General features: G+C 38.1%; 1 protein-coding gene across 7 annotated transcripts in view; it reads left to right on the top strand.

Annotated features, from left to right (window-relative positions):
* Positions 1-17,428, top strand: part of SLC25A12 (solute carrier family 25 member 12) — a 42,863-nt gene extending 25,435 nt beyond the window's left edge. For 6 of the 7 annotated variants that reach the window (XM_085552524.1, XM_085552527.1, XM_015868517.3 and 3 more), the window contains 9 exons: positions 1,014-1,098; positions 1,582-1,740; positions 4,764-4,816; positions 5,006-5,086; positions 12,599-12,739; positions 14,272-14,410; positions 16,235-16,393; positions 16,582-16,672; positions 16,811-17,428. In XM_085552524.1, the coding sequence (XP_085408650.1) occupies positions 1,014-1,098; positions 1,582-1,740; positions 4,764-4,816; positions 5,006-5,086; positions 12,599-12,739; positions 14,272-14,410; positions 16,235-16,393; positions 16,582-16,672; positions 16,811-17,000 (1,098 nt within the window). In that variant the 3' untranslated portion in view covers positions 17,001-17,428. The remainder of the gene's footprint in view (positions 1-1,013; positions 1,099-1,581; positions 1,741-4,763; positions 4,817-5,005; positions 5,087-12,598; positions 12,740-14,271; positions 14,411-16,234; positions 16,394-16,581; positions 16,673-16,810) is intronic. The other variant, XR_014947960.1, reaches the window with a different exon arrangement.
* The last annotated feature ends 135 nt before the right edge of the window (positions 17,429-17,563 follow it).

Raw genomic sequence — 17,563 nt, 5'->3', positions numbered from 1 at the left:
CCTTTCAGTGGTTGTTTCACAGTTCAGAGCTTTGATAAGCACATTGTAAGTGTTAGCAGTGAAACATCTGTGTGATGATCTTTGTAGAGAATTTGTAACGTGCATCACAGCAAAGCGCTCTGTAGTGTTCTGAGGTCTGAATACATCCCAGCTCTGCATTTACGAGGAGTACATCTGCAAATGATACAGGTTGTACATAAGGAACAAAGGAGTCTGCTTTTGGGAGATGGGCTTTCGTATCTGCTTTAGTGCAGATGTTAACCTCTAGTATTTTGACCACCTTTACATACATAGTATAAATTCTTTTCTAACACCCTTAGTTATGTTTGGAAGAAAACTTGGCATACTTTACAGTTCAAGTTTCTGAATCTTTACGTATCAGCTTATCTTTATTACCTTATATGTAATAAGAATCAAATAATGTGATTTTGAACCTCTGGAAATATTTTGTGTAGACTTGGTTTTTATTTAAAACCCCAGCATGTTTATAATAATGTATGTAATTGAAGTGAGTGAGGTCATCATTGTGTCTGCAAATCATCAACTGCCTGAAAAAGCTTTGTGGGAAATGCTCTGGGGAATAATTGACATTTTTTGCTTGTTTTGAAGGTAGTAAATGTCATGTTTATTCTATGTAGTAATGTGTATATATAATCTTAGCATCTGTCATCAGAGTATACATTTTATCTGTGAGATACTGAATTTTATTTAAGCTAACAAGGGGTGTCCATCCCTTGGAAGTCTGATGGCAATAGAATGAAAAGTTGATCTATATTTCTATCTACTTTATCTTGAGCATAGATTGATTATTTATTTATTTATTTATTTATTGGCAATACTAGGAAAATGTAAGAACATGGATGTAAGGAGTATTAGAAAAATATGCTTTGTTCAGTAGACGTCTTGGAATCTTTCTTTACCTTCATAAAAGCAGATCTATTGTGTCTTTGTTCTCCCAGCAAGGTTTTGAAACATTGTTGGTTTTTTTTTTCACTTTTTTTTTCCTCACACAGCAATCGTTTGGAGAGCTAGGCAGGCCTATCTGGCTCCAGATAGCTGAGTCAGCCTACAGGTTCACTTTGGGCTCAATTGCTGGAGGTGAGTGATTTGTCTGGGTTTCAGGCCCGGGTTAGCAGTCTTTTTGCCAGACTCTTTGGGACCATCTAAGGTGCATTTTCTTGGTTATGCAGATGAGGCATTGGAGAGTGCAGCCACTTCTGGTTGTGCCACTGCATCTTCCTTTATCCCTTCTATTCTAGTACCCTTTTAGGAACAACTGAAACTCTACTCCCTTGAGAGACACATTTGCTTATTTATTTTATTACTTATTGCTTCTTTTTCTGATTGGTTTTCTTTGTTCAGTATACCTTATTCTATACAATACATAATAAATCTGTTCTGGAAAATTTTTCTAGATTCTCAGTATTGTTCTTTCTTACTTCCAACATACCAGCGATCTTACCAGCTTGTATATATTTGTGTGTTTAAATTACTGTTAAACAAATTCACCATAGCATTTATGTACTATTTATATACCAACAGAGAAGTTGCAGAACTAATGCTCTGAATGTTTTCTCACAGCTGTTGGTGCTACAGCAGTGTATCCCATAGACCTGGTGAAAACTCGTATGCAGAATCAGCGCTCCACTGGTTCAGTCGTAGGAGAGTTGATGTATAAAAACAGCTTCGACTGCTTTAAAAAGGTTTTGCGTTTTGAAGGCTTTTTTGGTCTTTACAGAGGTAAGTGAATAAAATGTATATATTGGCTTGAGGATTTTCTTCTTCTTCTTCTTCTTCTTTTTTTTTTTTTTTTAATACCTCAAGAAGTAGTCTTATTGGAAAATGTGAAACTTGATATAATTTACATTTTTGCTTCTGTCTCATAGAGCTGAATATTTAACTTCCCTTGAGCACTGTTCATCATAATTGCTGGGAAAAACGAGGCCTTCTGTTGTTACTGATTGGCTTTTTTGGTGCACAGATTTGTTTAAAGTCCTAATCTCTGTGGTGTGAGTGTTGTGGACAAGAATATCTCACAAACCGAGGTTTGTGATTTTTGGCTGGGGGCAATCATGAGGAATGGATTTTAGCCCATGAAGAGTAAATATCTGTTTTACAGCAAGTATTTTTTATTAAAAGAAAGAAAATAGTCATTCTGAAAGATACTTGTTAAACTGGATGCCAGATTGCTCATTCCTCGTACCTCTGCAGGTATTGGGACTACTGTGAGCAAGAAATTGCAGCCTGCAATTTATGTATCACTTTGTTCCAAAACACAGGTTAAGAATTCAAAGCAACTTCTTATCAGTTGCACCAGTTAGATAGAAAGCTATCTTGCTTATTTTTTTAGCTTAGGAGAAGGTTATGGAAGCATTTGTATCATATCAACAAGATAACTTACTTAAAGGGTGCATACATTAGTCAATCTTCTGGTATTTATATCTAGTTGAATTGTCTATTTTTAATTGTGTGGGTTTGTTTGTTTGTTTGTTTGTTTTCATGCAACAGAACACAGTTTTCCTAACTTGGTCCTCTTATATTACAGTGTGTTCTGTCCATGAGGACGCTGGTCCTTGTTAGTGTTTGTAAAGAAATAGCTGTGATCTCAGTAATTTTTTTTTTTTCCTAGTAAATTTCTTCCATTTTTGTTGCCAGATCTCTCATTAAAACCAATACACCTTGGAGTTACATTTATGACTCTACTTTAGACTTCATGATTTCTGCAGTTCTTTTCTAAAGTACTGTTTTCTTTCTCGGCCCCTCACCCCAACATGATTTTGCACAGTTGCTTTTAAAACTACTCACTTTTTATTTTTGTTTTCTAACTTTTGGCAAATGCTTTCCATAGATGAGTTAAAAACTCTGCTTCACACTTGAGTAGGAAAGAGTGCATGTTGAGGGAGAGTCATGTCAACTTGTTACACTTTTAAAGAATATGTTTAGTAATTGTCTTTAAGGTTGTTTAGCATGAGAGGTTTGTGTAGCTGTTCTGAGAATGTTATCTTCAATGGTCAGCATGTACTCAGATCATCTGCAGATGAGTATTAAACAGAAATGACAGAAATATTTACGGAGTTGACTGTAACTGGAATCTTATATTTCTGAATGGGATTAGCTTAAATTGTTTTCTAATATATAATGATACAATACTTCAGTTTGAAAAATAGACTTGAATGGATATTGGAAAGTTCATATTTTTAAGTAAAAACTTCTAATTTTTCATCAGGAAAACTATGATGCTTATGAAACCTGACATCCAACTAATTATGAAGTATTTTCTAAGCTCTCCTGCTAGACTGTGCTGAATCCCAGGTTCTCTAGAATACAGTGTGTGTGTGTCTGGGGTGTTTGGCTTCATATAAAGGAGGAGACAGAGTGTGGGGAATTGTCTTGTTGTGTTTTGTCTGGTAGTTTTCTTTCACCCCCCACCCCCATAGTACAAGCACTGCAGAGCTGGGTTTTCTTTTTGTGGTGGATCAGAGATTTAGGCTGGGAGGGCAGTATTTCTTTTTGTTATTGTCAACCTTTCTTTGTGTTTAATAACTACCTTTCCTCTGCATAGTAAGTCTGTACATCACACAGAAGGTACTGTGTTGGAAGAAAACACTACACTGCATATGTTAAGTGCTACACTTAATACTATAAAAATACTATAAAAAATTTACAGACTTAAATACTTTGGGGAATTTTGAAGATTCTTTTATGAATCTCAGCCATCATTTTCACTTAAGAGAGAGTGGGAAGCTGCATCATCATAGTTTTGTCGATGTCATTTGATGTTTGATATTATTAGCGTGGGATTTCTTTATTTGTTAATTGGCGAGCACCTCTAACAAATTGATATTCCCTAAGCATGGAAATGAGCATTTCTAATAAAAATAAGCCCTTTAAGTTTTATGATTTTATACATAATACCAGGATTACTATGGAGAAAATGAATTGAAAGATAACAGATGCTGCTATAATCTATGTTAGGAAGTTGAGACTGCCACCTATTGATTTTCTTTTTTCTTAAACCAATTAGCTCCTTGTAAGGTGTATGTACTTATATCAAAAGGCTGTTCATTTTGGTAGTAGATGTTTTCCAGGGGCATGAGTCTTTCAAAATCGTTTTCTGACAACTGATAATTCCTCTTGGCAAGATTAAAAATAATAATAATAATAATAATAATAATAAGTAAAATAATTAACTGTAAGAGAGTTTAAAGAAGTTAATGTTGCACTCAACTAATGAGAATCCTTTGCATCATTTGCGTCAAAACTGGAGCCTTGAGAAATGTCAGGTTGGTGGTAGAGTGTAGTTAATAATTTATCATAGTTGTGTGTATCTCTCCTAATTAATCTCCTGTTTTAAGTTTAAGATTTATGGGAAAATCATATTAAGGGGCTAAAAAACTCTAATAAAGTCAAATTAATTCTTATATAAATAGGCATGTGATGAGGTACATGATTTAGTCTTTTACCTTTTTGTTTGTTTGTTTCTGCACAACAACTGTATCAAATTTGATTTGGTTGTGGAAGGTGGCTACATTCACCCTTTTCATTCCATTTTCAACAGATATCTAATTGTAAAATCCTATAGGTATGAATATCCAATGCTCTAGCAGCCGCACATACATAAATGCCATCCACCTCCTAGGGTAACTGCCATCCACTTCAAAGGAAATCCCATGTGCAGAAAGACATTTCTGTAGAGCTCTTATAAAATACTAGTTTCGTTATTAGGAAGATAATGTTGCCTTATGATGTCTTTGTTTCTATAGGCTTGTTACCACAGCTGATAGGTGTTGCTCCAGAAAAGGCTATTAAGCTAACTGTACGTATCTTTTTTTTTTTTCTGACATCTTTTTGTTTGTTAACAAACACAGGATTTGTTTCCTAAAATGTGTGAAAGATGACCACTTACAAGCACTCTAAATAAATATGGTTACAGATGTACTTGATATAGGTTAGTTAGGAGGAAGGATACCTTTAAATTGTATGTAACATATTGTATCTTCATTAGGTCAATGACTTTGTCAGAGACAAATTTACTAAGAAAGATGGTTCCATTCCACTCCCTGCAGAGATCCTTGCTGGTGGCTGTGTAAGTATCTATCCTGTACTCTTCATTGCTAGGAAAAATTGATTTTTGGTAATGTGCAGTACAGTTGGAGTGACAGTTATTTATGTGTGCTTTGTTGACCTGAACAGAACTATATATTTTTTTCTCATTTACAAGATCTGGAAAAGCACTTTTTCTCTTTGAGAAAGCTGCATAATTCTGAGTTCCCTTGGAATTATGTGCTTTAACAACTTCTGGCCTACTACATAGCTTTCAGTTTAAGTGGTGTTTGTATTCACAGAAGAAGCTTCTGTGTGACTACATTCTGTACTTCTGCTTGGGATGATGTTCGTGGTTAATGTGGAGAAAGATCATTATTCCTCATGAATGGATTATAGGAATCATGTTTGAGTTTGCTTCTGGGGAAAAAAAGGGGTAGACAAAAAAACCCAACTGTTTGTTCATGAAGTTTTCAAGAGGAAAAAAAATACACTCTTTAACTTGCCATGTGTGATTCTTTTGTTTGTTTGTGAAAACGTGAGAAAACTGAATGATGTAGTCTTATCTTTCAGATTACAAGTTTGAGTGAATTTTCTGTTTAAGTTACTTCATATGAAATGTAGCTACGTTGCTGCAGATGCTAACTACATCCCTCGTGTAAATATAGTTAAAAACAAACAGTGTTTTCATTGAGATGGAGGATTCTAATTTAGCAGATCTCCAAGCAAGCTGTAAATGATTGGAATTGGTATTAATGATAGGGGTTTTTTTTTGTTTTTGTACATTGGCTAATTTCATTTGTGGGATTCACCAAGAGCTGTTAACCCTGTAAAATGTTTAAGGCTTCATTTAGTTTTCTTTTGTAGCAGGGAACACTAATAACTTCCAGTTGAGTAGGCTGACAAGCTAGTAAAAAACCTCCTCAGCTTACAACAAACCTGGGGCAGAAAGGTTGTTGACCTCTGCAAACTTTTAATTCAAAGAAGCAGCCCTGAAGGGAGGCTGCTTATAGTTCTGCCTGATTGAATTTGGCAGCCTGGTACATGCTTGAGTCTTCACCTGTCAGTGTACAAAGTTTATTTTCTGAGAAATGTGAGAAAGCAGCTGTGATGTATAGCAAGCAAAAGACTAACCTTTCTTCTGGAAAGCGCATACAGATCATTTATAGCAGAACTCATTAGTATTCTTCTCTCTGTTATGGTTAATTCACAGTTTAAAACAAATATCTCATACTCAGTTACTATTTTTACATTGTTTTATACTAAAATTATTGTATTAAATGTGATTTCCTTTTAGGGTTTTTTTCTGCTTCTTGATAGGTACTCCTTCTTCAAAATACATTTTGATTGTCTTACTGTATTAAACATATAAGAATCAGGGAGAAATTTTAGTTTCAGATAAGCTGTCCAGACACAACCCTTTGTACAAGCTGATTGTTGTAGCTGATATTATCTTCCAAAAAGTATCACAGAACTGCAGGAGTTGGAAGGGGACCTCAAGAGATCGAGTCCAACCCCTGCTAAAGCAGATGCCCTGGAGTATGTCACACAGGTAGGCTTCCAGATGAGACCTGAATATCTCCACAGGTGGAAACTCCACAACCTCTCTGAGCAGCCTGTTCCAGTGCTCCATCACCTTAACATAAAGAAATTCTTCTGCAGTTTGTATGGAACTTTCCAAGTTCAAATTCTAGGCCATTGCTCCTTATCCTATTACTGTTTATCACCAAGAAGAGCCAGGCCTCATCCATTTGCCTTTTCCGCAGGCTCAACACACTCAGGTTACTCAGCTTTTCCTCATGTGGACGATGATTCAGGCCCTTCATCATCTTTGTGGCCCTCTGCTGGACTCAAAGAAGATAGGAATACTTACTTGTTCCAATTGGGAGGATTTAGATAAAGTTGGCCTCTGTAGGGCAGATGCTGGCCAGTTTAGCAACCTCAGAGTTGTTTTAATTTCTTTGCAGCCTTGTTTGGGTTATCCAATAATCTTACCAGCTGGTGACTTTCCTATCTGCACTGTTTTTTGTTTGTTTTTTTTAATGTCATTTTAGCTATTTCACTTCTTCCTAAATACTAAAATCATTATTAGCAAGCATATAAAGTTTATTCTAAATGTCTGAAAGGATTAATTAACTGAAATAGTAGCAATATAATTGCTTCTGTCCTCTTTCTCCTCAGTCTTTTTCATCCTTGTTTTGACAGCTTTTTTTTCCATGTTGACTTGCTTGGAAGTAGTGTTGATCTTCTCATTTACTGTATTCATTGTGTTCTGCTTTTTTACAAAATGTTATGAGATAACCAACAGTTACATCCAAGGAACTGCCACAAGCAGCCTTAATCCCTTTCAATGTGCTGGGGCAGACAAGCTTTCTCTTCTGGAGATATTACTTCTCTTCCTCATCTTTCCACAATTCTATTCCTTCTCTCTCTGTTAACCCAAAATTATGGGTTACTATGGCACTATGTGCCTTTTATCTATCCCAAAATTGTTTTCATCATCTGGATTTAGGTAGCTTGTGGCTTCTTAAAAATGTCTTGACAAATGTTAATAAATCAGCAAACTCTCAAGTAGACAGGAAGATAGGATATGTTGTTATATTGAGAGTACATTATAAAAAGAATACATTCAAAATATGCTTTTCACCCCATCGTAACATGAGAAGAAACAGATTATACCTATGTGTAGCTCTTGGAGATGTGCTTACTACCTCTGACTCTCACTTGTCTGTGTTCAGCACTGACTCTTCTCCTGATTGACAGCAATAATGCTCATTTCTACATGTAACAGATGGGTAAGCTGGTTTTTAGGTGTTTTGCTTAGGGCAGAAACCTTCCACACCATTGGAGCCCTACCTTCTCGCAGACAGGGCAGAAACGCATTGTGTGCACTGCTGTCCACAGCCTGGAATCAACAAAGTTGTGGGGAGGAGGCAGAAGCAGCAATAGAAGTAGTGCAGTGGACCATGCACATTCTCCTCTCTGGATGACACTGCTGTATTAAAGTCTATGTGTGGTGTTGTAGTCCTGTGAGACCCACAAACAGGGACAGTTAAAACCTGTGATGTTAGGACGGTAGTGGTTCCAGGCAACCTGTGTGTGGCAGTCAGCATCCTCAGCTCTGTGAGAAGTGCTGTATCATCCCACAAAGGGGCAACCAACAGAATCAGGAACTGCGTTAAGAAGATATTTTTCTCAACTGCTGTAAGATTTTGGAATAAACTCCTATCCTCAGTAAAAGGACACAAATCTCATAGCTGTTACCAAAGACATCCACCAAAGCACTGGCCTATTTGTACGGTCAAGCTGCCTGCCAGTCTTCCTTCCTTACTGCAGGGCAGGGACCTCCCGCAGTCAGCCAGTGCCCTGTGTTTCTTGAAACGTACCTGCTAGCCTCTGGGCAATGTAAATGCCATTGGGGAGTGCAGGGCCTGCTCTGTCAAAGCCCAAATATTCCCAGCTGCTCTCAAGTTGTGGCTGTATTGGAAGTCTGCAAAACAACTGCGTGGGGCAGCTCAGTTACATCGGTCAGGTCATACCTGTCAAGGAAAGGGTTCTGGTCATTGATGGATGAAACTGATATCCCATCTTCCTACCTTTCTGAGAGTTTGCTGGTTTGTTAATCAGCAGCAGCACTATCCACACTTCCACATGTTCAGATAAAACAATTTATTTCCCTACTGTTACTGTAATTAATTAAATTTCATTGTAATTTGGTGATTAGCATTTCTGCCTCTGGAGTTTTCAGCTACCATTAGGTTGTAGGGAGAATGAGTTAGGCTTTAGTGATGCTTTCCATATCCCGGGGAAACAGAAAACTCATGCCTAATGTGAACAGTGCTACTCAAAGAGACTCACCTACATGATACATGTTAGGCTTGGTGCTGTAGGGTAACTTTTCATCCTCAGCTGAACCGTATAAGTTGACATCTAATGTTGTGTAAGTGAGCAAAAGTACTGTCACAGCAGATGAAAATGCATGTAAATTAGAGCTGTAGTTCCTATGATCTAGGAACTAAATTTTTCCATCAATGGAGTGTGCAGGAGGCTTAGCATTTCAAGTGGATGAATTCCATTTTATGTGAAAGACATTTTCAATTTGTGCTGCAGGATGTGGGGTGCCAGAAGGAAGGGGTCTAAGAACCCCTCTTGAAGGTATAGGCAGTGCATATGTTGGTGATTAGGAGAGGGAGATATGTGTGTTTGCCTATATGTATATGAAGAGGTCCCAGAATTTACTTGTCAGGATACTGCTCTTCAAAGTCTTGAAGATAGATACCGTATATCTTTTCATATACTTTAGACAGGTAAAGTTAGGAGAAGAATTAAATGTAGCTGCTTTACTTTGCAGGCATTTAAACTTATGAAGAAATGTACTGTTTAGTAAAAGAGACAATAAACTTGCTGTGGGTGCGTGAGCAATGAAAGTTTGGCCTTGAGAAAGAAGTGCAAGTTCTTTTGATGTGTTTGAAGTAGGCTGTTTTAAGTAGCATCTTATTTTAGCTGCTTCTATGGGGTATGGTTGTGGTCCAGGATGTGGTGGTTTCAGAAAGGAAGGAAGGAAGGGCTCAAAATAGGCCTCTCCCCCTTTGTAGCATATGCCTCTGGGTGGAATTGGAAAGGGCAAGAGGTCTCATGTTGCAGGGTCATTTGTGTATTTCCTTCAGCCTTTGGCATGTCATGAGGCGTTTGCTCTGGGATCTCAAACTACATCTTTTCTCTCATAACCTTTGCTGTCAGATTTAGTTCCTTTATTTGCTCCTTGTAGAGTTATTTTACATGACATTAAGGTTAAGTAGAAGCTTTTATTACTGGTATTTTTGATGTGTATGAATAACCTCCATTCAGAAACAAATTTGTCAACCTTTTTTAAAGTGTCTGTTATAATTTATGTGCGAAGGAAGATTTTCTTGGGGAGGAAATCTAGATTTAGTGCACCTTCTGTGAAAGAAATGCCAGGACCGTAGTGTGTACCTTTGTGTGTGTATATGTGCGCACGTGTATATAAAAAACATAGCTGACAGCTGAAATAAGGTACTTTGAGAAAGAATGATGGTGATTGCCAATGATTTGCACAGAAGCACGGAGATTTGTATTGCAACTCTGCGCTGCCAGTTTGTTTTTCTTTGGAGATCTCTTCTCCATCCCCTTCTGAGACACTTGCTGTGCTGCTGGGAACCCAGGCAGTGCCTTCCTTCCACCTCATTCTTCATCAGACACACAAGCTTTTCCTCAGCAAGAAAACAAAACCAACAGCCCTCCCATTCAGTTCTTCAAAAGCACACAGTGAACAAGTGAGTTTTCTTGTGTTGCACGTTACCTGTACATACGATGTGACAGGACATCATTTGTTCACAAAGCTGAATTCAGTGTAGATCTTTATGTGAATTGAGTTATTCTTGTGCATAAAAGTTTGCTCCAGATGTAACTGTATGAAAGAGTGAGGCTTGGGCAGGAGCCTGCATTGCTGATAGGCAGCGTTTCACTGAGTGTCTTAATGGTTACTGCTCTTTTTAAGAAAGCTGGTTGTATACACAACGTTCAAAGCAATTAAAGGGCTTTCTAAGAGCTTTTCTACTGATAATACAAGTTAGGGTTTTTCTTTTGTTTTATTTTACTCAGTCATCTGCTTATCAAGTCATTTTACTACTAATATTGTTATATGTAATTCTCTATAAACAGCATAAAATTGGTAACACTTTAGTACTGCTGCTAAATTATGAAGAAGTTCTGTTTAGAGCCTTATCTGTTCATTTGTGCATCAGAACTGGGCTGAGAGCAGCAGAGGGAGGCAGTTGTGCACCTAGGGGAGGAGGAGGCTAATTGCAGGAAGATTGAATTCAGTGCAGAAAATAGAAATGTTTATGAATTGGCCTATTTGTGTTTCTTTGGTGGGTGTTAGGCAAATAGGAAGGGTTATTTTGGCTGCTCTGCAGGATGTGCTAATTTACAACAGATTAAAAATAAAAAATGATAAAAAATTGAATTTCATGTGTGTAAACAAAGAATGCATATTAAATAGGCAGGTAGCAGATACACTTCTATGATGCACTATGTTATTATGTAGTAAGAGTTTTCTGATTAATATTTTATCCAGAGTATAAAAAAACATGTAGGGAAACTATAAACAGTGAAAATTGTTTTTTTAATGCAATATGGGGAAAAAAAAATAAATTGGTTACTGTTCAACAGAATTTGCCAGATGAGATTTATGTAAGTTTTGTTTATTTTGAAACTTTTCCGAGCAGGACAACCATTGCTTCTTACATGCACAGGGCTGTGCTAACTGGAAAGGAAAAGGTAACGTGGGAAGTTAATAAGGTCTGAAGAACAGTTTTGGATATGAGTGGTACCAGGGAACTGGGAAAAGTTTATGCATTAAGTCTGGGAAATAGAGAAGGTGGGGCCAGTTTGTCCAATCTAGGAATTCCCAATGGTCTTCCAGACAGTTTCAGTACAGATAATTAATCAAAAGCAGAGGTTGGTAGGCCACTGTTTGGGTCAGGGATTTCAGATGTCTGTACTGACCGAGGTGTCTTTCTCTTGGTCAGTGAGGATTTTGAGACCCCCATCACACAGCCACTACCAGAGTGCTCAGAATGTTCCTTGTTTTCTATAAGATCTATTGAGGCCCTTTTCTCAAATCTAAAATAAGTTTCCAACTTGTAAGATGTGCTCCCAGGTTAACCTCAGTTCTGCCTGTTGCTGGAGAGGAGGAGATGTGCTATAGCAGAGACATAACAAAAAGGGTTAGTGTTTAGTTCTGAATCAATTAGGGAACACCAGGAGGTGGGACAGTGAGCTGACCAATGATTTTTATTTTTATCTTTTTTCTGCACACACCCTCAGTTTTACAAAGAGAGTTTCTTTCCTGAGCAGAACATTTCTAGCATGTGGAACGCCGTGCTCAGCTCAGAGGAAGATCGGGCTCCTGTTTGTGTCTAGTATCATATTTTGAAATGTTACTCTTCCTATTTAAAATTTGTTTTGTTTCCAATTAGGAGAATTACAGTCTACTAAACAAAACTCCAAACACCTTTTCTAATTATTTAAAATTACACCATTAAATGCAAATTTACTTTTTAAAAAGCATCACGACTAAATGCTAATAGCATGTCTACTCATTGGTGATGGATTACTATTAAATAAACATAAGGTCTTCTTAGTAAGCGTTTGATGCCCCAGCAGTACAAGTCTAATCATTGTTGTCAAGTAGTGTTTAGTGCACTAGCTGATGGACTTTTGTGCAGTCTCCTGACTTGTAGGAAGTGATGCTAAGGAGAATTGCAGAGGCAAACCAATTCAATCCACTGCAGTGGAATATTAACAGGTAAATGTAAGAATTTATGTGAATCAGAATTCTGTACAAAACCACGATTTCTGGTGTGGGCTTTTAACCTCCAGACAAGTGCTTTATTAACTCGCACTCGTGGGTTTTTATTTGAGAATATGAGCCAGTGGAATGAGAGGTGAAGGCACTCTGCACCTTGCAAAGTCAGTCTGTCACCACATGCCCCAATAATGCGTTTCACTTTCTTTTTCTTTGGGTTTGCAGGCAGGAGCTTCCCAGGTCATCTTCACTAATCCACTGGAGATTGTTAAGATTCGGCTGCAGGTAGCGGGAGAAATTACTACAGGACCCAGAGTCAGTGCCCTCTCTGTTATGAAGGATTTAGGCCTTCTTGGTCTCTATAAGGTATGTGTGTCTGCTCTGAGTGGCTTCATTATAGCTCTGCTAACATATTTTATGCTAAACTTTTACAGTGTTGAAACAAAGACTGTGTTAAAAACAAAGAAACCTTTTGAATTTAGAACCAATTTCTTCCTGCAGGGCAGTTCCCACAGTGGAAAACTGAAGAAAACCCACTTCTATATTAATGGCAGTGGGATACATAAAAGTACTCCCCCATTCTGTCCTCTGGGCTTTTATACTGAGCTACAGGGAGTCCTGTATTGCAGACCTGCTGGCTTCTAGTGCCGATAATTTCATTTGGTGGGGTTTTGTGAAAAGTTTCTTTACCTTTCCTGCGTGTTTTTCTTACATTTATTTTGAATCTCTGTTATCTCTATTGTTACCTTTGCAGCAGGATATTCTCTTTGTCTTAATAATTTGATGGCAGCGAAACAGTGGTGTAGTTTAGCAGGATTCAGATTTTTAAGAAGTTAAATGGAGGGATTTGTCAATAACAAATTCCACTTTAAAAAAAGCTCATACTGTACTGTACTTCAGCAGAGTGCCAGTCAACAGATTCCTTCCCTGCAGGTACACTTAGTACCATCATTACAGATCAGATGTAATGGAGCAGAAGCTATTAGTTTTCTTAAACAAGGAATGGTATTTCTTGCTTTATCTTCTGTCAGCACGAGGGGTAATACGTAAATTCAGCACTTGCATTATCTGTGCATTTACAAAACATTGCTTTACCTGATTTGTCATAGACCTGTGATAATAGTATAGAAATGTGCAAATTTGTTTCTGGAGCTGCAGCTTTTGCTTGGAATTCAATAAATCAGATTAACAACTGTTAGATTTCCCAAAGATCACAGATGTTTTGTTACACGGGACAAAGTTATTATTTCTCTTTGCAGCAATTCAACAATTGAGCTTACTAAAAATCCTGCCATTCTTTAGAATTGCATTATCTTTTGTGAGTAACTGCATAAATGCATGTTAGAGCATAAACTGTCTATGTGGAAATGACTGAAGGCACGAGATTCTCTGTACTTGGTGTCCTACAGTGGTTTCCCTTTTTGGTAGACGTTTGGTGCAGCTTCTTCTATCAGCTACGTGATCACCTGTGCAGAGCAGTATGAGGTGTTACAAACCTAGATGGTATTTTAGTGATGGTTTTGTGTTTGATGGAAAGAATTGACATGCAAGGACTTGTCTCACTGCTTCTTTGCTTGTGGTCATTGTGAGAGACATCAGGACCTTGTTGCGTTCTTTGTCATGTTTGGACACATCACATATAAAAGGTACTTCTAGGTACTGATGTCAGAATTGTTGCTGCGTAAACCTAGGTATGAACCTTGGATCATCCTTAATCTAGAAGCCTGCTTTAGTTTTTTGTTTGAGTTCAATTCTACATCTTCTGTTTCCTGAATTAGTTTGTTTTCCATGTTGTTTATCTAGTAGATCAAGAGAGCTGATGCGTCCTGGGCTCTGGATATCAATTTTAACCTTATTTACAAAATGTATTTTTATTACGTCTCTTTTCTGCGTGACAGGGTGCCAAAGCATGTTTCCTCAGAGACATTCCCTTTTCTGCCATCTACTTTCCTGTTTATGCTCATAGCAAGCTGATGTTCGCTGATGAACACGGCCATGTGGGAGGGCTTAATCTCCTTGCAGCTGGAGCCATCGCAGGTAATTTTTTTTCTTTTAGTAAGTAATATTTAATATTCATTCGGTAGCCCCATATAAAGGAAGGGTATGGTACTATTGTGTCTGATTTAATCTAAATTTGATCACTGTTATCCTTAGTGGGAGGCGATGTAATTTTGATGAGAGCTAATTACATTTGCATAATGTGGATAAACAGTGTAATGCAGCTCAGCAACTTGTAGTCAAATTTGATCTGTCTGTCTCAATGGGGTTTTACTTGTTACTGTGCTCTCTGAGTTGAAGGCTAATTTGAATCTTTGATGAACGTAAAATGAGATACCATAAGAGCTAAGAAGAAAATGACTTACTTGGGTTTGGATTCCTGAATAACTGAGAGGAAACTTAGTTCAAAGGCAACTGCCAAAAAACTTCTTGTAAAGAATCTGAGGCTGAAGAATCATACTGTGAAATGTCAAATATTTTAAAGGGTTCTCGAAAATGTTCAATATAAACAAATGAGTGATGGTGATCGGTAAGTTCTTTTTGCTAATTGGCACACGCTGTAAAACACTGGATATTGGAATTGTCATGATGGTTAGTTAAGAGGATGCAGAAGGGCAGGTCCTGTTAAGATCACCAGAGTGGAAACCACAGGAACATAGAATCATTAAGGTTGGGAAAAAACCTCTAAGGTCACCAAGTCCAACTACAACCCATGCCCACCATTCCCTTTGATCGCATCCCTCAGTGCCACATCTCCACTGCTCTCAAACACCTCCAGGTAGCTGCAGCCCCTCAGTTGTGAACCAGTCAGTGTTGGCTTCTGTGTAGTTTAGAAACACCCTTGGGTGGGACAGGCCAGTGTTACTGGTTGCAGCTGTGAGGAATAGCAGTGTGTATGTTCATCAGTTGTGGGTACCCTGCGTGTGAGTTCCACAGTGACCTGGTGCAGAGCTTGGCTGTACCTGCTCTGTGCCAGTTGGGTCTTTTCTGGTGTCAGAGGGAAGAGAGAGACCAGCTGGGAAAACAGCAACAGGGGTGTAGCCCTGTTTACTCTCACACGATGCAGGACTGTCTGTCTTGCTGCACTCACAGAAGTTCATACAAATATCATTAACTTCTATCTCATAATACTCATCTTTTAGTTTGATTGCAAACTTTTAGTTTAATTGCAAAACAATTGTACGGTTCTGAGAACTGTGTCCTTCCTTTGACTTGGAAAGCTGAGAGTGGTGCCTTGGAAGTGGCTCTTGCATTGCAGTTGGCTAATATTGTGCTGCTGATACACGGTAGGCTTGTAAAGCACCTTCCTTGTCCTGTTTCTTTGTGTCTTGCCTAATTGCAAGCAGCACCTATTCTCCTACAAAACAGCCCAAACAGCAGAAAGGAAATAATTTAGAACAGGTATTTTAAGCAATAATTTCCTTGCTAACACCTTTAACACATGGATGGTTCAGATTTAAGTTCCCAGGTGAATTATCTGTGTAATTTGCAAAATGTTTTGTAGACTGTGAAAATATAGTGAGGTGGCACAGCTGAGTTTTGCCATAGATCTCCTTTCTGATTTCATATATAACTTACGTGTGAGTTTAAAAATGCTTCATCTACATGATGGGATGTTGAGAAAATCACTGTTAATGTTTCACCTATTATTTTCTTTACTCTCAGCTATAGCCTTTAAGCTTGGAAGAAATGGAAGGACAATACCAACAGTTATATTAGCTTCAAGTATAAGAACTTGCATTTTTAGTAACATCCAGTTCTTGTGAAAACGATATTCAAGTTTGGCGTTGTATCTTTCAGTTAGAAGAGTTTCATCTTTTACAAGAATCTTTGTGCAAATTAAATGTGGTTTCCTTCTAAAAGGTGTGCCTGCTGCTTCTTTGGTAACCCCTGCTGATGTCATCAAGACAAGACTGCAAGTGGCAGCTCGCGCCGGTCAGACAACATACAGTGGAGTTATTGACTGTTTTGGAAAGATTCTAAAGGAAGAAGGCCCTTCGGCTTTTTGGAAGGGAGCCGCAGGTGAGAGATGCGTACTGAATATCATGAGTGACCCCACTTGTCCCAGTTAGTACCTGCTGCTGTTCCAGAGCAGTATTTAAAAAGTCTGATTCCAAGCAATGTAACTTCAACATTTTATTACAAAATGCTCAACTTCTCTCCTGAGAAACTCCCTTTTGTTTGACACTGTAACTTGCAATATTCTACAGCTCGCGTGTTCAGATCTTCACCCCAGTTTGGTGTAACTTTGGTCACTTATGAACTTCTGCAGAGGTGGTTTTATGTCGATTTTGGAGGCCTGTAAGTCAAACATTCACTTTTTAACTTTTTTTTAACTTCTTATCTGTCTCAGTTGCCCGTTAAGCAGTGTATGAATCACCCCCACCCGACTATTCTTAAACAGTGGAAAAGCTTTTTTCATTTTCTTCCTTCAAACAGCAAACCTTCTGGATCAGAACCCCCACCGAAAACTCGAATTTCAGATCTTCCTCCTGCCAACCCTGAACACATCGGTGGATACAGACTTGCTGCAGCCACGTTTGCCGGTATAGAAAATAAATTTGGTTTGTATCTTCCCAAGTTTCGGTCCTCTGGCACTGTCCCTGCTCCACCAAAAAGTAGCAGCTGAATCCCAAAGAGACATTTCGGCCTCTGGAAGTGATGCAGTGCTAGAAATCCACGAGAACAGTACTGTATTTTTTTCCAGTCAGCTGCATGTTGTTCTAGCTGAACTGAGATTGAAGATCAAATTACTCCTTTCTAATACTGATATATACACATTTATCTGTTTCTGAACTAGTTGTTGCACACAAACTGAAGCTTTGGGTCTATGCCTTGTTTTTAACCGGTGGCATGAATGTGTAAGCCTAAGCTCTGCCTCACACAGCTTGCATTTAATGTTACTGTACATATTGTACATCTTTGTACAGAGACATCATGGCATCTCTACACATACATTTATATAATGGATATTGCGGTTCAAAATAGTTTGAAATGTACAGAATGTTTTGAAGGCTTTTTGTTAAGACTCACGTGACAATAAAATATTTAAAACCAGTTCAATTCTTCGTGGCTATAGAGAAGTTGTCCAATATGATTTTTCTTCTCTGCAGATTTCAGACTAAAGGTTAAGGATTAGACGCAGCCCTTTAATGAACGTATGGTGCAGTATGTAGCCTCTGCAGGAATGCC

This window comes from Coturnix japonica, chromosome 7 (genome assembly GCF_054131305.1).
Source record: "Coturnix japonica strain WE chromosome 7, WE-NBRP24, whole genome shotgun sequence".
NCBI lineage: Eukaryota > Metazoa > Chordata > Aves > Galliformes > Phasianidae > Coturnix > Coturnix japonica.
Note: the sequence above shows the minus strand (reverse complement) of the source record. Positions and strands in the feature narration are given on the sequence as shown.